Source organism: Drosophila nasuta, chromosome X (assembly GCF_023558535.2).
Source record: "Drosophila nasuta strain 15112-1781.00 chromosome X, ASM2355853v1, whole genome shotgun sequence".
In the NCBI taxonomy this organism is placed as follows: Eukaryota; Metazoa; Arthropoda; class Insecta; order Diptera; family Drosophilidae; genus Drosophila; species Drosophila nasuta.
Window position 1 is genome coordinate 25,412,351 of NC_083459.1, and position 21,587 is coordinate 25,433,937.

General features: G+C 38.6%; 3 protein-coding genes across 3 annotated transcripts; 2 read left to right on the plus strand and 1 right to left on the minus strand.

The window, feature by feature from the left end:
* Positions 1-633: 633 nt before the first annotated feature.
* On the plus strand, positions 634-12,236 carry LOC132795358 (uncharacterized). The gene is made up of 6 exons (XM_060806028.1): positions 634-779; positions 9,397-10,115; positions 10,320-10,436; positions 10,510-10,829; positions 11,434-11,593; positions 11,667-12,236. The coding sequence occupies exons 2-6, from the start codon at positions 9,901-9,903 to the stop codon at positions 11,827-11,829; spliced, it is 975 nt and encodes a 324-aa protein (XP_060662011.1). The 5' UTR covers positions 634-779; positions 9,397-9,900; the 3' UTR covers positions 11,830-12,236.
* Positions 12,237-18,285, minus strand: LOC132795361 (type-1 angiotensin II receptor-associated protein). The gene is made up of 5 exons (XM_060806030.1): positions 18,146-18,285; positions 17,424-18,044; positions 16,754-16,900; positions 12,758-12,827; positions 12,237-12,687 (listed from the first exon to the last, which is right to left on the minus strand). Exons 2-5 carry the CDS (start codon positions 17,469-17,471, stop codon positions 12,473-12,475), a joined length of 480 nt encoding a protein of 159 aa, XP_060662013.1. The 5' UTR covers positions 17,472-18,044; positions 18,146-18,285; the 3' UTR covers positions 12,237-12,472.
* A 296-nt stretch (positions 18,286-18,581) lies between these two features.
* Positions 18,582-20,028, plus strand: LOC132795359 (uncharacterized). Its single transcript, XM_060806029.1, has 2 exons — positions 18,582-18,903; positions 18,993-20,028. Exons 1-2 carry the CDS (start codon positions 18,778-18,780, stop codon positions 19,752-19,754), a joined length of 888 nt encoding a protein of 295 aa, XP_060662012.1. The 5' UTR covers positions 18,582-18,777; the 3' UTR covers positions 19,755-20,028.
* The last annotated feature ends 1,559 nt before the right edge of the window (positions 20,029-21,587 follow it).

Sequence of the window (21,587 nt, forward strand, 5' to 3'; positions counted from 1 at the left end):
TTTTATGAGCTTTTAGGTGAGATGTTCATAGATTACAATCTTTTTGTTATTGTTGTGGCTGTCTCTCAAATAGTTTAAGAGCATTTTAATTTTTTTTTTTTTTGTTTGTTACATTTGACCCACTGTCACTTTTCTTTGGTCGCCGGCAACAACAGTAGCTGAAAGCAACAACAACCACAAGCACAGTGACAACAACTCGGACGACATTGTAAAAGTTGTTTCAAGTGTTTTCACTTGGGCGCTAAAAGCGACGTAAAGGTTGACGTAGGCAGAGGCAGAGGCAGAAGCAGAGGCAGAGCCGGCATGCTAGCGGCCGATATAAACTGTCTTTCGATTGCAATGCAGACCGCCCACACGCATACAGGCGCACGCAAGCACACACACACACATACACACACACACACACACATGCAGGCACACGCATGCAGAAGTCAAGACAGCCCAAAGTTGCAGCACTTGTTGTTGTTGTTGACGGCTGACTATTCAAGCGTAGCTTTTGCTTTTGACACATTTTCGTCGTCTTTTGTCGTCAGCTTCGGCTTAGTTCGTTCGTACGCCTGAGCAGCAAAACTTCGTCATTGGCTTCGACTTAGAGTTCGGTACTTCGGCTTTCGGCACTTGAAGCCTCATCGATCAGTTGCTGACTTTGCGCGGCAGCGAACGGTTTGGCGAAGCTTTGCAAGAACGGCACGCGACGCATGCGCTTTAAAGCTCAAAGACATTATTTCGCTATTTTTCGTTCGGTTTTCTATCTGTCTATGCGTGCGACGTCTCTGTGTGTGAGTGTCGGTTTTTTCGTTATTTTTTCTTGTTTTTAGTTGATTTTTTCTTAGTTCGTTTTTTTTTGAAAAGTGAAACTGACCGACTAAGTTGGCGGGTTGGTAAACCTAATGGCAAATATTTTATGATAATTTGCAACTAGTTCTTAAATAAAACGCGTGTTATTTAGAGCTACAAAGCTGTAGTTAAACTTGAAGTTGAAACTTGCTCGTTTTGTTGTTGCTAATTGTTAGTTGTGTGTGTGTGTGTGTGTGTTGAAGTGCTTAAGATAATTGCAAGGTCCGTGGAACTGTGTACAAGAGATGCAGATTGGAGATGCCAAAGTTGTTGTTGATTGCACGTCTTGAGAGTTCAAGTCTTGAGAGTTTCACCTACTAAAAATGCTGTTGTGAAACTGGCACAACAAACTGGCATAAAAGGAAAGACAATCGCATTGGGAATGGAATTGTGGGAATGCCACAAGCTGCAACTGTCATCGTCACAACACACCAACAACAATATGAATGCTTATCTCTGGTTGCGCACACTCAAGAGTTGTCATCATGATGATGATCATCATCATTCTCAATTTCCCAATAACGAATTCCCATTCCCATGATTAGCGACATTGTGTGAAGTTTTTGGCCCCAGCAACGATTCGTTAAGTACCCTACCACATGCTCGAAAAAAAAATGATCTACATTAAACGAAACGAATTCGTTAAAACTTTGCGAGCATATCGAATGGCTGGAACGAGTTCAAGTTCAAGCGAGTGCAGCGCACTCGTTCCATTTGGCAAAGTTCTAACACCACTTGAACTTCAAATTGAAGTTGCTGTGTTGCTGCAATGTTGCCAAATGAGTAATTACTGCTGGTCAATTTGTTAACTAAATATTTGTTCAAGTGAGTGGCGAGCTTGGCTCATTAATTAAGCAAGTGAATGGGCACTTTAAATCATTTTGCGAGTGCAACTCAAGCGCATAAAATCAGAGCATTAACTTCTTGTTATTCAGTTCGTTAGTGAAGAGTTATGAGTCAGGCAAGATCGTGTGAGCCACAAAAATAAACCTATAATCGTTTTCCAGTGTGTACAATTAATTAATGCGTGTGCTAGAGAATACCTAGAGAGTAAAAAGTTGCACTATATAGAGAATAACGAATTAGAAGTGCATGCAAAACTAACGAGTGCAAGCAGCGAATAAAATTGTTGGGCACAAAACGAGAGTGATATATACTAAAATGGATAAACTGAGAATTAGAGCAATTGGATTTTTAAGCGAGTGTTAATAACGAGTAATAGAACTATGCAAAACTAGTGAGTAAAGTTAGTAGTTATGAAATGGAATAACAGAGAATTAGAGCATATAATAATACAATAATAATATGCAAAACTAGCAATTAAAGTTAGTGGTTGCAAGCTGCGAATAGTGTTAAAGAAAAGATAATAGAAACAAATAATTTAAAAAAAAAACTGTAAGTGCCAGTAACGAGTTATGATAGCCAGTAGCGAGTAACGAGTAACGATTTATAATAGCCAGTAGCAATTAGCAAGAACTCCACTTAATGTTAAGTCAGCAAACAATTTTAAGCTGATTAGGATTTCAGTTTAAAGCCTCTATTTCCAAAATGCATCCAACGAATTGCGCTTTTAGTGTGGCGAGTACGCTTAAAGCACTGCAACAGAGTAGTATGCAATTTCTATGAAGTACACCTTTACCCTTTCATCATTGCAACTTCAACGAGTAGTGCTGCAAGTGTGGAGTTTCAACTGATTATTACTCAATTACCATCGAGTGCAGATTGCAAAGCATTGAAGACAAGCACATAACGAATGCTACTTTAAGAAGAAGCCACTAGTCATGCAGCGAGTAGGGTTTTTTCAACGAATGGCGTGTTAGTTTACATCAGAGGAGCGTGCACAACGTTTCGTTTTGAAAGACATGCATGATTTGCATTTGCAGTTGCCAATCACTTAACCAGCACGCAGTAAAAAAGTAAAAATCACAAACGAATCAACTGGCTGGATGAGTTATGGAAGAGCATTGGGAGTGTCAGTGACAGTGGCTGCTGGCTGTTGGCTGTTGGCAAACGCAATCGCCACAAGTAGGAGCGTCTACAAATACAAATAGAAAGAGCAGATGATGATGATGATCATCATCATTGGCATCTCTCTTTCTCTCTCTCTCGCTAGGTGATGAGCAACTGAAAGCATCTCTCGTCGAATCGCGCTTTAATCGGTATTTCGTGCCGTCTGGCGTGTGTTACAAATCAAAAACTGGAGCAAATTAACCAAGATTAAAGCCCACAATTAAGCGTGCGCCCAATGTGAAAGTTAAAACCGCCAACCTGCAAACCAGTTGATGATAGTTGTAGCTCCCTCCGCCTTCTCCCCTCTCCTCTCCTCTTCTCATCATCTCGTTGTTGTTGTTGTTGGCGCATCTGCAACAGCTTTTTGGCCACTTTTGAACAGCAGCAACAGCAACAGCACTTTTACTACATCAACTGCAACCACTTTTTTTTGTAGCGGGTCAACAACGAAACGGAACGAAACGAAACCAATTTCGCCCACGGCCGACTTTTGTTTTGGTTTTTTTGTTTTACCTGACCAAAACCTCATGCTTCACTGACCTATGCCAAGACAACAAACAAACGACTCCATTGTACGTGTTGTCTTTGCTGTCTTCTGTTGTTTTAGTTTTTTGGTTTTTATTGATGGTATTTCGTGCTTATGCAAAGCTTTGCACTTTTGAACCCATCGGCTTGAGACGGCGCCAAGTTCAAGTTGGCCAAGTTTCATTTTCGTTTTCGGTTGCTGTTACCCCACAACCGAAAAAATCCCGAACCACTTTTGGTTCAAGGGGCAGCATTTTGATGTGACCTCAATTCCAAGAGTCACTCTGAGGAATTTGGAGAAACTTAAAAGGAGAATCGCTTTAACATTAGACAGGGAGAAAAATAGAGTCTAAGGAGTTGTTAAGCGTGTCCTTGAAATCTAACTAAGAGTTTAGAAGGTCTAGGGAATTCTGTAAGATTCTTTTGCTCTTTAAAGGTAATATAATTTTGATGTTCCTAAAGCATTTTGGATGTTATGGAAACGTTCTAGACCACCTTAATGTGACCTCAATTCCAAGAGTCACTCTGAGGAGTTTGGAGAAACTTAAAAGGAGAATCGCTTTAACATTAGACAGGGAGAAAAATAGAGTCTAAGGAGTTGTTAGGCGTGTCTAACTAAGAGGTTAGAAGGTCTAGGGAATTCTGTAAGATTCTATTGCTCTTTAAAGGTAATATAATTTTGATGTTCTTAAAGCATTTTGGATGTTATGGAAACGTCCTAGACCACCTTAATGTGACCTCAATTCCAAGAGTCACTCTGAGGAGTTTGGAGAAACTTAAAAGGAGAATCGCTTTAACATTAGACAGGGAGTAAAATAGAGTCTAAGGAGTTGTTAAGCGTGTCTAACTAAGAGTTTACAAGGTCTAGGGAATTCTATAATATTCTATTGCTCTTTAAATGTAATCTAAGTAAGAGTTCTGCAAGCTGTGGGGAATTCTGTAACATACTGTTGGTTTTTAAAGGTAATATAGTCGGGATGTTCATAAAACATATTATTCTAAAGTTAAAGTTCTAGAGGTTTTAGAAAGCGATTTAAGCAATTTTGTATCCCTGAGAGAATTGGGAGTGAAGGGAAAAAGAACCTAGGTAAAATGTAAAGATATTTAAAATGTTCGAGCAGTTGAAATGAGAAACTCCTTAAAATCTTTGTAGTCTTTAATGCAATTAAAGTCTGAATAGTTCTTAGGATTCCTTAGACTCGAGGGAACATTTGATATATGTAAATTTTTAAAGATTCCATTTGATATATGAGTAAGTTTTTGAAAAAGTCCTAACAACCAGTTAACTAACAAAGTTTTGCAAATCGTGAATATATTGATGGTCTTAAAGGGAATATATTGATAGTTTTATTATTCATAAAAGCTTAAGAGTGTCAACTGAGAGCTCTGAAGCATCTAGGAAATCGATTAGAAACCTGACAATTAGACAGGCAGCTTGACAATTCTTCTCGCTCGGTCTTCCGCGTTCTCTGCCCAACGCAATTTGTATGCGGATTTTGTAAGCGGGTTTTCTCTTTTTTTTTCTTTTGTGCTCGGCACTTTGGTTGCTGATGATTTCCTGACGTTGTTCTCGCGATTCTCGCCAGTTGTTTTGGCCAGACGGAAGTCTAAATCGACGATCATCTGAAAGCGGAGGGAGACGACGACGCATTGTCTCGTTTGAGAGCAGGAAACGAGACGTAAAGTCACTCAACTATGAACTGGCATTGTTGCATTTTATGGGTTAATGTGGGTTAAAACGCGATTATGTATTTGTTAATTATGATGTCGACTAGACAGAGAGAGTGAGAGAGCGAGAGAGAGAGAGAGTGAGGGAGAGGGAGATCATGTCAAAAGTGATCCCAAAACGTGGAAAAGCCAAAACAAAACTGGTCAGTTGGGTCGCATCAGCGTCGCTTGCTGTTTGCCGTGTGCATCCGGTTAGTCGGTCAGACAAGTCGCAAAAAAAAAACTGTATATATAAAATAATAAGGTGAGCAAGGGCTTCCAACAATTTCTCTCTACTCTTACTCTCGAGTGGGTTAAGAAATGAGCTTGAGCTTGGCTTAGATTGCGTTCAACATCGTTTAGATGACATCTATGAAAGCGCGGATATTTATGGCTGAGATTAAGGCACAAGAATTATTGATCCAAAGTGAAACGAATTCTCTTTTCATTGCTCTAAAATTGTAACAAGCAGAGATCGTTGTTCCATCTGTCCTGCATCTGTTTTAGTATGTTTAGCTCTCCTGCTGTCTGTCTGTCCAGCTGTTCAAGTGCAAACTAATCGTTCAATCTGTAAGCTATCTTGATGAAACTCGCTACAGCTTCCGTTGGATTACTTAACCACATCACAGAGCAACGACATCATTGAAAGCTAAACAACAAGACCTATGTTTGGCTTTCTTGCACGTTTTCTCTTTGTTTAGATTTTCCCTGCACAACAATTTGCATTTGAGCGCTTACGAAGAAATCTCCAAAGTGAGCAAACATTGATAGACAACAGCATAAACTAACATAATAAGCTCAGCCTAAACTCGTTTAATGTCGGCTAACCCACAAAAGCACCGTTAGCTGCAACCTTAACCCGCAAGCGAGCTTAGCATTGAAAGATTTAAAACACTACCACAAATAAAAATAAATAAAAACTAAAAAACTGTCATTCAATCAGCCATCTGGTCACTTGGCCAAAATGCAGCCCAGGTTTTTTTTTTATATTCGGGTATTAAATAACTGAGATTTGGAGGTGTGTGAAGAGGTGTGATTGTGTGTGTGTGTGTGTGTGTGTGTGTGTGTGTGTGGTGTGGGCGATGTCATGTTGTCAAGGTGTTGGACAACGATTGCCATTGCCACATAGCACAAAATGTTGCATGGCTTCACCTACTTCTTCTTCTTCTTCTTCTTCTTCTACTCGCCACCAACTCTTCCTCTCTCTCTCTCTCTTCCTCCCACAGCGACAAGATTTGTCATCAAGCTTGCATGTTTCCACACAGTTTCCATTGAAATCGCACGAAATTTGCCGAAAAATGAAATGAAAACAAGCAAAGCCAGCGTAGAGCGTAGAGTGTGCTCGACTGTGAAATACCCGTAAGACTTTTGTGCAAAGTTGAAAATGCAATTTTCACAACAATTCTTTTCAAATATAAATTGCGTTTAGCCCCAAACTTAACTTTAACTTTAAAGTCATCATAAGACTTTGATAATAAGCAAAACATTTATGTTTATCTGTTTGATAACCTTAATGTTAACTTTAAAGCCATGATTAGACTTTTTTATATTAGACAACATATTTTTTTTTTGTAGTTGCGTCTAATTCTAAAGCTAACTTTATCTGGTTAATAACTTTAATAATAACTTTAAAGTCTCTGGGCTCTGGAATTATAAACTTAACATTATCTGAATGTTAACTTTAAGGTCATGACAAGATTTTGATATTTAGCAAATTTAACTTAACCTGGCTGATAACTTTAATGGGAACTTATGATCAGACTTTGATATTACGCAGCACATTTTCTTTTTGTAATTCGAATTTCTAATTTACTTTATATTAACTTTAGTTTGCCCTACATTTATTTGTTAGTTTTGAAATGAATTTTGAAATGAAACTTCGCTTAGCTCGAAGCATAAATCTATCTCTAGGATAAATATATTTCTTTATACGAATCGAGCAAAATTCAAGTTTTTTTGCTAATGGAATTACATCAATTTATCACACCCTTCTCTTTGCCTTTTTGGCTAGAGTGTGTGTAAAAATGTAATACGACAACAATAATCACAATAACAATGCGCAGAGTACTTTCACTTAGCAATCCCCCCCCCTCTTCGGGGTTTTTGCTCTGCCCCACCTTCGTCTCACCCCTTTTGGGTGACGCACTCCCACGTGCCCCGCTTTTGACTTGACTTGTTGACTTGGCCATTGTTCACTTGCGTAAACTTTCGTGTTTGGGCCAAACCGAAAAATCATAACAAAAAGTAAACAATACAATACTTTTATATATATTATAATACAAGTATAAATAAAAGTATATATAGCGTACACATTTGTGTTATACGCATAATAATCAACTCGATTTTTTCGGGGGCAACAAACAACATCATTTTGATTAGCATGTTTCGTGCGTATGAACAATTCATTTTGCTTCCCCTTTTCCCTTTTCCCTGGCGTGAAAGATTTATTAACTGGAATTGAAAACTGCTACATATCAAAGCCAGCCAGTCAAAAAAGGGTTAGTCACAGACTAAGGAGTGAGGGAGTCAACCTAAGAAAAGAAAGAGAGAGAGAGAGAGAGAGAGAGAGAGGCGGAGAAAGTGGGCAGAAGAGTCGAAAATTGCGACACTCGTCAAGGCGTAATCAATTCACATGTACAACACATAATAAATAACTGAGGCCTCTGTTAGCGTTGCGACGTTTTTTTTGGCAAAAAAAACCTATTAACACTTAAAGTGACCCTTGGAAGGAAAGCTACGTGATAATACTGAGTTTTACTACTATGCAACTTACTATATAACGACTCTGTCTAAAACAACTCAATAATGCTTTAATAGCAAAGCTATCAATTGATTGATTGCTTCGTTTTATGACTTAATGCAAATGCTTAGCATAAATAAATAAGAAATCTACAGTAGAGTGTGCTCGCCTGTGAGATACTCGCTACTGATTTTGAATAAAGGCAAAACAGTGGGGTATTAATTTTGAAATATACCAAAAACCGCAAAAATACTAAAAAAAAATATACCAATGCCTATATTTGGTATATTGATGAAGTAATAAATATACCATATGTCTATATTTTATGTTCTCTGAAATCTAGGTGCTCATACTGATTATATCTTCTATATCGTCTCGGCTTATGACCCAGATCAAGAATGTATATACTTTATAGGGTCGGAGATGCGCCCTTATAATACCCTTCTACTCTATGGGTAGCAGATATAGAAAAAATTTTTGGAAAATTGTGTTCATCTAAACTTTTGAAAATCATAAATCAAATGAATAATCCCAAAAGACTCTTTAAACTTATTTTAAAAAGCTCACTTACCGTTGCATAACTTTTGTCCGTTCAAGGGGAGCTTAACAATTGCATTAAGAAATATATAATCAGAAATAACATTTGTAAGCTTGAATTTGAAAAAATTCAAATTAGTAATAATAATTTCAAAATGATATATTTTGAATTCGTTGTCTACTAAAAGTAAGAATTCAATGAAGTTAGTTTTTAGCTCTTCCAGAGACTCAAGAGTGGTGTCCGTTTAAAATAGATTTTGCATAAGGATGATGAAAATAATATTGCTAAGTTTTAGCAATGTTCCGCTAAAGAAAAGGTTTTTAATAGGGCAAAGCAGTCTCGCAATTAGAGATGCTTTATATAGTTTTATACGAGTATAACTTTCGACATAATACTATAGCTAACTATTAGAATGCGACATCTGTGTTTTGGGCAAACATTTCCCAGTGGAGAGGGAAAACTCAAGGAAAATTTTCTGTGTGAAATTGGCATGCAACGATTAATATCAATTACGAAAATGGGAAACTTGATTTGATTCGATTGAAAAGTTGTCTGTTTAAGTGGAGCAATTGAGAATCGAAGCCATATTAAGTATACGACAAGTGGTGTGCAAACTTAGACAATCGAAAATAGTTAAAGAGAGAGAGAGAGAGAGAGAGAGAGAGAGAGAGAGAAGAGGGAGAGAGTTGTTTTTGGGAAAGGGTTGAAGAGGTGAGCGTGTTTTAATCAACACCACGTCGCAATGGAAAATGGGAAAACAGAACTCGGATTGTATTACTTTCGGTTTAGATTGGTCCTGTGAACATGGTCAGCTGTGTAGCGAGCAGCGAGGACGTGCCTCCGTCGCGACAGCAACGACAAATGAATAAAATATTTTGAATTTTTTAGAGGCCAAGAACTCGGGGCACGTATCCAACAACAACAACAACAACAACAACGACAACAACAAGAACAAGCAAAACAACGATAGTAACAACAACAGCAAGTGACGAATGAGCAAACCGAATACGAATGTTTTTATTTTTTGATTTTGTGGCAGGTAATTTGTTACCGGAAATTGAGTCGCAACCAACACGTTGCACAACGTATCACGTCTCGCTAAGCCCGGAGTTCGCGTTCCAGGGATGACGATCTATCGAGGATCTTTCCAGTAGGCCCCAACTACACGGAACTTGTGAGCTGCTTAACTTCACGGAGATAGAAATCCAACGGACTTCAGCTGCACCTGGAACCTTCTGGAGGTTTTGAAAGTTTTGGGTACTCCTGAACTGTTCGGAGCTCTGTGAAAGTGCTGAGCCGACAAGTCTTGTTAACTCTTGGAGTTGATAACATCTGAAAAGTTCTCACTTCTTCTGATCTCTCCTTGGATGTACTGAATACTCCGGAATAAGCTGGAAGTCTTTAAGGTTTCTTTTTAACCCGCGCTCATAACAGAAGTCCTGAAACGCTCCGGACGTCCTAAGCACTCCGGTACTCTGTGGAAGTTCTGAAATCATAGGAGCTTGCAAGCTTTTCAAAAATCCTAAACTCTCCTGAGCTCAAAATGCGGCAGAGTTTCGGTCCGAAGCGGCGGCGACTGCAGTTGCTCGCCTCCCTCATGTTCTGCGCCCTCATGGGCTATCTGAGCTCATCGGTGGCGCTGGCAAAGCCAACGTTATCGTTTAGCCTGCCGCAGGGATTGCAGGGATTTCCCTCATTTCAATCGTTCACTCAACAGATCATCGAGCAACGCAGTCTGCGTCAAATGAAAACCTACAGGTGAGTAGGATCAGTAAACAGCTGGCAATTAATGCATATGTGCATGCCCCTCAAACAGAGCAGTGACAGCTCGACGACAGTCGACAGTTTCACTGTTGCCATTGTCATGGACGTCACGTAGTCGCCATAATCGCGAGGCCTGGTCTGGCCATGTGCCCATAAGCGTTCCACTATTAATTCCTCGTTCACTCTTTCTCGTTGTAGTGGCAATCGCATCAGCAATGATTCGCTCATTATGATATACTATCACGATTTGACCATTGCTGTCACCGAGCTGGGGCCCCAGAAGCTGCTGCTAGGCTGCGAACTAATCGAAATCTAGTAAGCACATCTTTTGCATTTCCATTTTGTTCTGATCACTTAATTATTGATGCTCGTCTCGTTCTTTGTTTAGCAACGACAAGGAGGGAAAAATCTTGCTCAATGGTCTCGCTCAATACAATAGACCGCTGGAGATCAAGTTCGAGGAGATGCTCAAGCTGATGGATCAATGCGAGCATGTGGACAAGCTCAGCTATGCGGCAAAGCACAGATCTCGCTACAGCAGCAGCAACAACGAAGGCTCCGAGCGCAGCAGCAGCGGCGGCAGCAACAGCGAGTCAACTGCCAATGGCAATGGCAGCGATGCCGCCAATCAGGATGGAGTTTCTCTCAAACTCGCTGCGAATATCTTTCCGCGCAGTCCCTTCTCGCTGCTTAGCGGCATTATACCTGGTAAGCGTGTGAATTGAGCAACAAGAATCACTCTTCACTCCAGTAAACTTTAGTTTTTTACTCGCTAGTTTTCATACTCTTTAATTTTGTCTACTCGTTACTTTGCTGTTATTCTTTTAGTTAATTGCCAACGATCGTTCCTTATTGGCAATTAGTGTAGCAGTTGTATAACTGTTTTACCATATTTAGTTGCTTATCATTTTATAAACAGTAGTTTATACTCGTCGGTTTTTTATGTATACTCGATAGTTTTTACAATTTCTGTATAAACAAAGCTTATTAATTGATCAACTCACCAGATTTAAAAATAGAAAACAATGCCTAGTACTCGCTACTTAATAAACTCGTTAGATTTATATTCGTTGCTCGCTATAATCACAACTTTATAAGCTCGTTAGAATTCGTACTCTTCATAGTCTTCTTCCTCTTCACAAAGTTCATATTTAAAGCTTTTTTAATCTACTCGTCAAAGCAGCACTCGCTACTTTCTCAACTCGCTGCATTTTTAAATGGTATACTAATCTACATTTCAGCTAAACAAATGTATTTGCCATTGAAACTACTCGCCAATTGACTAACTTTTGATTCGCTATTTTCATTGCAGGCACCAAATGGTGTGGCACTGGCGACATAGCCGAAACGTACAGCGATCTGGGCAGCGAGATGGCCATGGATCGCTGTTGTCGCCAGCACGATCTCTGCCCCGTGAAGATACGTGCGTATCAAAACAAGTACGAGTTAATGAACGACTCGTTGTACACAAAGTGAGTAAATAATGCGAGTTGCTCAAGCAATTACACTCGTTAACATTATGTTAAATCTAAATCTTAATTGCAGATCGCATTGCATATGCGATGATATGCTGTTCTCGTGCCTGAAGATGACCAACACATCGGCGTCGCAGTTGATGGGCTCCATTTACTTCAATTTGGTGCAAGTGCCGTGCTTGGATGGTCGCAGCAATCAATACAAGTTTCGAGCGGCCAAGGAGGGATTCTAAGGTGTCTCGCTCATTCGATATGCTTAAGGTTGCGATTTGGCGATTGTTCGTTCGTTTCCATTTTCGGGAGGTGGAAGGAGGCCATTGTACATAGTTGAGCGCGGCGCCACTTCAATTATTTATTTGAGCTACTTAAAAATGCGAGCGACACACAAGTGCGAAATGACAAAAGACGGACACACATCAGATACAGATACAGATACATATACAGATACACGATACGACACGCAGCTACAAGATACACGTACTTTAGATGGAACGCCCTTTTATTAAATATGCTTGCATGATGTTAGGTTTACATAGTTTAGTAGTAGGCGTTATGTTCTTATATATTATGTATAAAGTAGCTTTCGCTACGCTTTTGTTATAAATACATATAAATATATATATTGATATATTATTATAAATTGTCGTCGGTTATCGTTTTGTCTTTATTTACTCATCAATAACTACAATTTCTCTCGCTTAGCTCTTACAACTTTTCTCATTTTTAACAGGCAAAAAAAAAAAACAAAAAATGCGACTTGTTGACTGTTAATTTCTTGTTGGGAATAAGTTTAAAGGTTGTTTTCATGTTAAGTTTCTTCTAGGTATTACTCATTTAGGTACTTGGAAGGGTGTCATTACAAGTCGTCTTGGCGTCTTAAAAAATGCTCGCCACATTTGGTCCTGGCTGCGAATTAGTTGGTGTCGGCTGCGTGGGACGATCGATATCCTGATAGCTACGCTGCTGTGTGGTCGGGAAGACGGATCCACCCTGTAGACTGCCGCCACGCGTATTGAACTCACGATACAAGAGAGCCACGCTCACTGGACGCAATATCAGATTGATAATGCTAAATGCGACAGCCCAGCCATCTAAAAGAAACAAAAGCAATGGTGTAAATATTGATTCGCTATCGTCAAAGTTGCAGCCACTTTTACTTACTCATATAATTGAAACTAACGATTATGCTGACTAGATCAAAGAAAATGCTAGATGCATTGATCACAAGCGCCTGTAAAATACAAGTACAACAATGACATGACAATGATTCAACGTTAAATACTATATAAATGGGCTTATGCTAATGATGTTGATGTTGGTGTTGGTGTTGGTGTTTGTGTTGGTGTAGTGAGAAATGGAATCCAATCTAGTGAAAGTCTTGGTGGCTTGCTGGTTTCCGGGGCTTGTCCAGTCAAATCAATTGCAGCAACCTTGAACGCTTGAACTTTAATAAAGTCAGTCACGCACACAGATACACAGCGACACACTCCATTAGCTGGACACACCTTTCTGGTGCTGCAAAAAGGGCTGCAGCTTGCCTTAACAAATTGTATACTTAATACACAAGAGCTTGAAGGAAGCACATTCCAGTTTGCGAAATCGCCAGCAAATCTCCAAGTGTTTTTCATATGTTTTTTTTTTTTGTACATTTTATGATGATATACAAAATTATTTTCGTAAATATTGTTGTTAAATGTTTGAATGTTAAAGAACGCAAATTCGGCGGAAAATCTTCTTAAAATTATGTGCATAGACGTTTTACAAATGCTTTTTGTAAATGTTGCTGCGATTTACACAAAATGTTGCTGATTTTTTAGCCATGTTTTGAAATTATAAACGTTTTAATTATATATATTAAACGTTTAAAATACATTTTCTTAGCTTGACAATTTGATAGCATAAATACTTTTGCTTAGCTTGTCAATTGAATAGCATTTCTTCAGAGTCATTACACAAAAGTTTTACAGCTGCGATTTCCAAAATTTTTAAATGTAAATGTGATTGGTATTTTGTTGACGTTGAAACGCTTAAAGTTTTCTTAATAATTTAGTATCTCACAAATTGTGTTGTTGACTATACAAATGTAAAAGTTTAATAGGAAAATACTTTACTTTTCTTAAGATTATGGGACAGAAATATAATAATATTTATATTTGTGTAGTTCCGCAACTCACTAGAAACCCAGAAGTATATGCCACGAAGACCTTAAAAGGTCGGAAATACGGCCCCTTTTTTGGGTGCAGGTTTTTTTGTGTTAGCGACCAATCGGGAAAAGCGTATAAAAATCACATAAAAATATTCATTGCTTTGTGTAGCCTACTTTTAGGCGCACCATAAAACCTCATGACTTCTGCTTCGAGGCAACATTCCATATTTATAAATACATTTAGGGTGCTTTCAGATTACTACGAATTATAGAATACGTCGAGTATTAGCTTTAGCTGCTATAAAATGTATAGAATTGAGTTGGTCGCATTTTGTGTGTTCTTGTTTGCGCAAATTTCCAAGAAGTCCTCAACTACAATATGTACAGCTGCTGTCGTGTATTGTACTACGAGTATACTACAAAATCGACCGGGTACACAATTAAAAAAGGGTCGTGTACTTGCGCTTTTGGGTCATCGTTTGACTTTTGCATAGTTGAGTTGATTAAAAGGCGTTGCTAATGACTCGCAAAGGCGAAGCACCAACAGGGAGAGAGAGAGAGGGAGAAAGAGAGAGAGAGAACGCAGAGCAACTCCCCCAACGGGACACAAAACAAGCGAGAAAAGTTGGGGTGGTAGGGCCGCAAGGCCGTAGGGTGGGCAGCGCCTTACAACTGTAAGTTGGCAGGGCTGGCTGGCGCGTTTTCATGTGACTGACCGCGCTGAGAGGCTAAATGAAATTGTATTTCATGATGATGTTGGGTCAGTTAAGGTCGGTTCGCGTGCCTTACGTCCAAGGATTACCAAACTGGGTTCGTGCGTATTTTTAGGGGGTAATGTCAAAGTTCAAATTGGGCCTTTGTAACTAGATTGCGGCACGCCAACAAACATCACCTTCTAGTCGGGTAACCGGGCAACTCTTCCAGTTATAGCCGTCAAGCGATATGCATCACACACACACGCACAACCTCAGTTAGTTTGCCTTATTTACAATGTCCGAAATGTCTCATTTTGTGGCTTACCAAATGCGTCTAGAGCATTTTTGGCATTAGCATACCTCCACGTGTTTTACGCTTTGGGCCAGCACAACAAAATATTTCAACATACATATTTGCGAACCGGTTAGCACAAAAAAAAAACAAAAGAAACGAAACAAATAAATAAATAAGTAAAACCAGCATAGAAGCAGAACCACTGAGCTGACCAACAACTGAAATATATTTTTTATCTGCGGTCAGTCAGCTCCGCATATAGCTAAACTAAATATATATTCTCATCGTTCCAACTAAATATAGTATAGATTTGCATACCATTTGCTCAATTTATCGTCGAAGCAATCTTACAGCAATTGCAGCAAAGGGCAGCCACAGTTGAAGTTTAAATAAATTATTTCAAGTACGCAATTTTTCTTCAGGGTTTTTTTTTTGTGGTTTCGCTTTCTAAGAATACTTTTGCCTCTGTCTTGAAATGTCTTGATAAAGCACATGGTTTTATCGAAACTACCCAAATAAAGTAATGCATAAATTATAATGACGAAAGCTGCCATGAAACTGAAGCAAAATAATCTTTATACTATATGTACATCAAAATTGGTGTATAATTTTCTCTTTTAATTAAATCAAAACTAACTTCAATTGAGATTTCTTAAGTATAATCCTAAAAGTATGCCACATTTCTTTTACATATCAAAATAAAGTTTTAACTAACTTCAACATTTTGAATAGATATAACTTTAACTTTAACCGGAAGCCAACAAAACACAGATTAACATTCGTTATTATTATTATTTTGTTCATTTTGGTTTCCCATGGCATAAACAATATTTTTCTTAGCATCTTTTCAAATGCAAATTCCTATTCAGATAACTCTTGAATCAAGTTTCTTATAATAATAGACTGATAACGTTTTTTTTAGCTGAGAAGTTCTACTGATCTTTGCTAATTTTGGATTTTTATTCTTTGCCTCTGTTGGAAGCTGTAACAGCTTTTGCTTGGATCTCTCTCTAGATATCATATAACTAACTAAATTTGCTTTGCAAACATTTGTAACGAAAGAAATTGTACAAGTTTAAGTTAGTTTTGCTAAAACGAAGCTGCTCTGTAGCTGTGTAATTTGTTAACGTTGTGGATTAAATAAACCTCAACCTTTGTCTTGTTTGGTAAAGTTAATCTTATCTGGTTTTCGGGTCTAGGCAGTTAATATCGTCAAGATAGCTGAAATGTAGGCCAACCGTGGATCTGAACAATGGACAATAGACAATGGAGAAGCAATCTGTGCTCGAGACTAGCGAAGGGAGAAAAATAAAACGAAAATTGGGGGCAGGGGAAGCGATCCCATGCATCGGGGGGATCGAGGAAGCAATGAGAACATTCATTATTTATAGTATCGTGCGGTGCTATTAAATAAACAACCAGACGAGACACAAAATGTACATAAGAAAAATTAAAAAAAAAAAAAATATAAAAATGACAACAAAAAAAAACGTAAACTCAGCGTCTATATGTTAATTGTGAGATTTCGATAGAACCGGTTCTGCGATATACTAGCATAATATACTATATGCTACAGTGAAAACTCCCTTAGGCGGACATCATACATAAAAAAGTTCCTTATTTAAAATAACAAATAGCTCATGAAAGTTGAATTTTTAATCCAATTTAATTATCAAAATTTGAATCAATTTCAGACACAAAATATAATATATTTTGGAATAATTTACAGTCTTTAATATATTCTTTAAGGCAGAGAGTTTTCACTGTACTCGAATACTATGTGTTTATTTATCGCTCGCAAAACAAATTGAAATTAATTGAAGCCTGATGAATCGTCTATTTTCTTTTGAGGAAAAAGCGAGACGGCAATTGTGCTCTTATCAGTCAGCAGCTTTGCATTGCAGTCAAAACAGCTGATAAATGCGAGTGTGTGCGTGTGTGTTGTGTGCGTTAGATTGCATGAGTGAATTACTCAATGAGTATGACTATGTGTGTGTGTATGTGTGTGGGATGCGACTTACCGTTTGCACCGCCTCAACGGAATCCTTGCTGTGGATGGTCCAGAACAAGGAGATGATAAAGAGAAAATTGTAGAATTCATAGGCGCCATGGCCCCAGCTGCCAAGCATAGCATTCGATATAAATATGAAATGCACAAAGGCAACGACCTACAAGAAAGAAAGAAAGAGAGAGAGAGAGGGCGAGTGTAGAGTTAGATAAAGTTTCGTCAAGTTTTGAGCTTTTGCTTTGCTTCGCATATTGAGTAAGCAGCTCAAATGAAGCCCCACAGCAACACAAGAAGAAGAAAAAAAAACGGCTTCCCAAGTCTCACTGAAGTTGCTAATTGAACGCCGGCTGCTGGTGGTCCCCAACCCCCCTTTTGTCAGTCTGCTGCCTCCTGCTAAGTCATCGAACGTATCGAATAGCAGCTCTAGCTATCTTTGCGGTTTAACTGCCGTCGAAGTCGGCGTCACCGTGTTGCAGCGCAGTTTCGTCATGTGCTAATGAAAGCGCATTGAGCAACACTAGAGACACAGAGTGAGAGAGAGAGCAAGACAGGGCGCGGCTGAAGCCGAGCTTCAAAGCAGCGCTGCAATTGTTTAGCGCATTATCTAACACTTGATACGGGCAGCCCACAAAGTGTTGTTGTCACAACTTCACCCCTTCCAACATCCACGCCCACTGACTTACCTTAACGCGCACAAATGGTGAACCCATCAATTCATTTAAATCGGTCATTTTGATGATGATGTTGCTCCTTCTTTATATTTTTGTTGCTTTGACCCAAATTTGGTAATGCAAATGCAGTTGCGCAGCAGTCGCGTCGCCGCCCACACACAGCAACCACACAGTGCGAAAAAAAGAGACCGCTACAACAACAACAAGAGGTCTGTTGTTACTTCGTTTCCCCCGCAGTCAGAAATTCACTTGCTATTTCGACAGCTGTTTTCGTTATTTCGGTGCAAATATTTTGAATTGTTCTACTTTTAATGCGACGACGTATTTGCGACTGAGTGTGTGTGTGTGTGTTTGTGTGTGCGTGTCTGGTCTCTGTCTTTATTTTTTTTCAAAATCTATTTTGACTTGTAATTCACTTTCAATTGGTTGAACGCACTTTCGTCACAACAACACACAATATGTGAGAATGGCACGCACACAAATGCACTAACAAATTCACACGGACACGCAGACGCACAGAATCCACATAGAATGCAATTTGTAAGCCGGAGCACTTGTTGGTCTTCGAAGTACCGTTTTATTTCTTTCTCTTAGCGCCAACAAATTACACGCGTTGATTTCTGGGGGCGTTAACTGTGAAGTAATAACATTAAACAACAACAACAAAAAAGTAGCTAGCGCAACACTTATAATATTTCAAATTGATGTGTATTAAACAATAAAAAAAAACAAACGGCGACGGAGCTATACACGAGCAGCGAACAGCGCACGAACAATTTCAATTTGAATCTGAGTGTGAACTGTGCATGGGGCAGCGCCAAACGACTGAAAAAAAAATGACAAAAAAAACAAGTATAAAAAAGACCGACACGAACGGACCCCCGACGGCGCCGCGGTGGGGTAATAATTCTGACGTAGTGCTGCACAGCAGGCGCCAAAAACAGTGCTGTGAAATAACAGTGGGCTGGTATATTATATGGTTATTTAGTATATTCAGCAGCAAAGTGGCCACACTGCGTGCTCACATTTCAAATGCACTCGTATGTATTTTGTAATTCTTTTCTTAAATATATTTTCTTAATATATTATTTCTTATTTATTCTTCAATATATTTAACAAATAGAATAATACAAGCACGTTTCACATTTGCTTTACATTTCAAATGCTGTACACGAATTAGCTGGCAGCACAAATAAAACATATTTAAATTCAACGATTGGGCAACACTGCGTGCACACACACATTATCAGCTGCTACTGTCGCGATCAAGGTGCATGGGCATTGGCGAGAAAGAGACAAAAGACTGATAAGACGAGCATCTTCGTAAAGTTAAGCACTCTGAACGTAGCTAGTGTGTGTGCAAGACATGGCCGATAAAGTGACGGATGAGCAAAAACACATAAATCTATCCAATCTGCCTATGCTACCGACACCAGTGATCACCTACGGCATGGTACACAAGCTGGAGTGCAAGCAGGAGCGCAAGGTGACCGTAAGTATCGAATAACAATGTGATAAAAAGCCAAGCACATGTGTTATCTCTGACTTTTTTCTTTGTGTTGTTGTTGTTGTTGTTGACAGTTGCCCGCTGTTATCGATGATGGCACTTCATCGGTGCAGCTTAATCTCTCATCGGACACGCTGGGCGGCGCCGGCGAGCATAAAAAGGATGAGAAACCCTTCAAATACAATTGGAATTCGCCGTGTTTAATGATTCTGTTCGATGGCGGCGACATCAATTCGGCACTGCATCATTTGGTCACGTCGCTGCACGATCCATTTGCCGAGAACGCCGTTGCCACGCTACTTGTGCAGGAGAGCGTGCGTGACACGTTGATCGAACGTGTTGTGGAGCAAATGCATCAGCTGGACACCCAGGTGGCCAATCATCCCAGCTATGTGCGCACACTTGCGAAATTGCAAAAACTCAAGGCCGAAACAATTGTCGGCAATCCCAAGGTGGTGCCGCCGAATGCCACGCCCATGCTGGTCAGTGATTTAACGCACAGTTTTCTGGGCGATGGTCCAACCGGGGTGATCACAATGCACACGTTCCGCACCCCCAAGGAGGCCACCCAGGTCAATCTGAAGGAGACGCTGCCCTACAGCTCGGTGAGCATTTGGAACGAGAAGCTGGCCAGCGCCTATGAGGTGTGTGCTCTCCTCAAGGAGCAGACTTTCATGCTCAACTGTTACAACGTCGATCTGACGCCCATTGAGGCGTCGCATGAGGCCGCCAAGAACGATGTGAAGATCGTCAAGGGTTATCACTACGAAACGTTGACCATCAATCATCAGCGCAAGATCATCGTCTTTGCCGTGGGCACAATCTTTGCCAATTGATTTGGATCGCATGGAGAGCTCAATTACTGGCCTACCTCAAAGGTGCTTTTATTAGAAATTATATACACACTATACATATATCTGTTTAGAGATCTGTCATGTAATCCTGTTTGCATATAGTCTGCTCTGTGTTCTTTTCACTTTCTGTTTTTGCAATACACACAAAACTTAAGCTCAAAGTTGTCTCTTTTTAAGCTGCTATATTTGTTCAAATCTTTCTATAACTCGTGTTTTATATTTCTATATTCAATATAAACAAAGCTTAAGATCAAAATTGTCTTCGTGTCTATAAACCTGTTTGGACAAAGTCTGCCTAAGTTTACTATTTTTTCTGTTCGCTGAACTTCTGAATAATTTGATTTTTCCATTAAATCAAAACAAACTATTTGAATGGAATATGATATGATATCAATTTGTTCAACTTGAGTGATTTAATATATTTCTAAACTCATTAATATTCTTTATTTTATATTTGTATAAAATATGTTATACTGAATGTGGTCTGAAATTTTTTAAATTATACATTTTTGTTGAGGTAAAGCATTAAAAATAATAATATAAACATTGCCAAGTAATTCACATCTCTCTCACTCTCATTCTCTATTATCAACGACAGCTGTCTCTCTCTCTCTCTTTCTAAAAAGGGGGTGTGTTCCCAGCGGGTTCGTTAGCCTCGAAACCCAAAAATAATTATGATATAGGGGCCACTCGTATCATGACGCTTTGTTTGATTAACAATCACTTCCTAATGAAATGGATTGTTCACTTAAAGTGCTACTGCCTAGAAGAAGAAAGAAATTTGTAGTTCAGCATTAATACTCAAAATTCTCTCTCTTAACTAATTTGAACATTTCAATTCATCCAAAACTTGTTCTTTAAATGTCAAAGTACTGGAGAGGGACAATTTAGTTGAATAAAGCTGGAAAAATCATAATTTTATGACACAATTTGTCTACAATTGAATGCATAAATCATTGACAATATTATCTATATATAGAATTTCCCCGTTAATATTGATTGATTTTCTTTATCACGTTATCTGTTCGACATACGCAGAAGCCTAGTTGTCGATATATCAATGTTGTTCATTAGTTTGCACTTTGTGGCGCGCTATTAGAACTTAATGAATCAACAGGTATTTGTGCAGTGTATTCGATAAGCAATCGGGTTCTTTAGTTGCGCAAATATTTGAAATAAAATATTTCCTAGTATTACATACAATATGTAAGTTCGCATTGAACTATTGAACATAGCTTTATGAAATATTAATGATAACATAACAACTAATATGTTTTTTAATAATTATAAAGCAAAATAGTAAAGTTGATTATTTTTTTAATGCAAAAGTCAATTTAAGGATAGTAAAAGAATTTGGAAAATATTTTATTTGAATGCATAAGTAAATTGAGTGATAATAAAAGAGTTCCACTTTAACCAAAAGATTTTTCATCAATTCCATACTCTAATACATCCTTTTTTCACATTACGTATACGTTATATTCACAGATATAATAAGCTTTATAAGAATTAGTATTGAATAATCTCCCTTTCAAGTTGATTAACTTCTTTTAATTTCAAATTTTGCCCTAAATTATTTTGCAAATGATTTCATATTTAAAATTGAGCTTAAATCATATTAAGTATACGCCCCATTAAACAACGTGAATTCAGTAAATGAATTAAATTCGAATTCGTTGCGTTGCGTTTAAAGAAGAAGCAGCAAGCGAAGTGAGCAAAACGAATGCGCATTAGATGTGCCACAAAATAATTTAGAGTATACAAAAGTCGTTAGAATTTAAATGCTGTCGTCGCATTTCAAGAGCGAGAATGCAA

Coding starts and splice junctions, on each gene's coding strand:
- LOC132795358 (XM_060806028.1), top strand. CDS start 9,901: ATGCGGCAGAGTTTCGGTCCGAAGCGGCGGCGACTGCAGTTGCTCGCC. Junction 10,116..10,319: donor CGTCAAATGAAAACCTACAG/GTGAGTAGGATC, acceptor TTCTCGTTGTAG/TGGCAATCGCATCAGCAATG. Junction 11,594..11,666: donor AACGACTCGTTGTACACAAA/GTGAGTAAATAA, acceptor TCTTAATTGCAG/ATCGCATTGCATATGCGATG.
- LOC132795361 (XM_060806030.1), bottom strand. CDS start 17,471: ATGACCGATTTAAATGAATTGATGGGTTCACCATTTGTGCGCGTTAAG. Junction 16,901..17,423: donor CACCATTTGTGCGCGTTAAG/GTAAGTCAGTGG, acceptor TCTTTCTTGTAG/GTCGTTGCCTTTGTGCATTT. Junction 12,828..16,753: donor CCGTTGAGGCGGTGCAAACG/GTAAGTCGCATC, acceptor TGTATTTTACAG/GCGCTTGTGATCAATGCATC.
- LOC132795359 (XM_060806029.1), top strand. CDS start 18,778: ATGGCCGATAAAGTGACGGATGAGCAAAAACACATAAATCTATCCAAT. Junction 18,904..18,992: donor AGCAGGAGCGCAAGGTGACC/GTAAGTATCGAA, acceptor TGTTGTTGACAG/TTGCCCGCTGTTATCGATGA.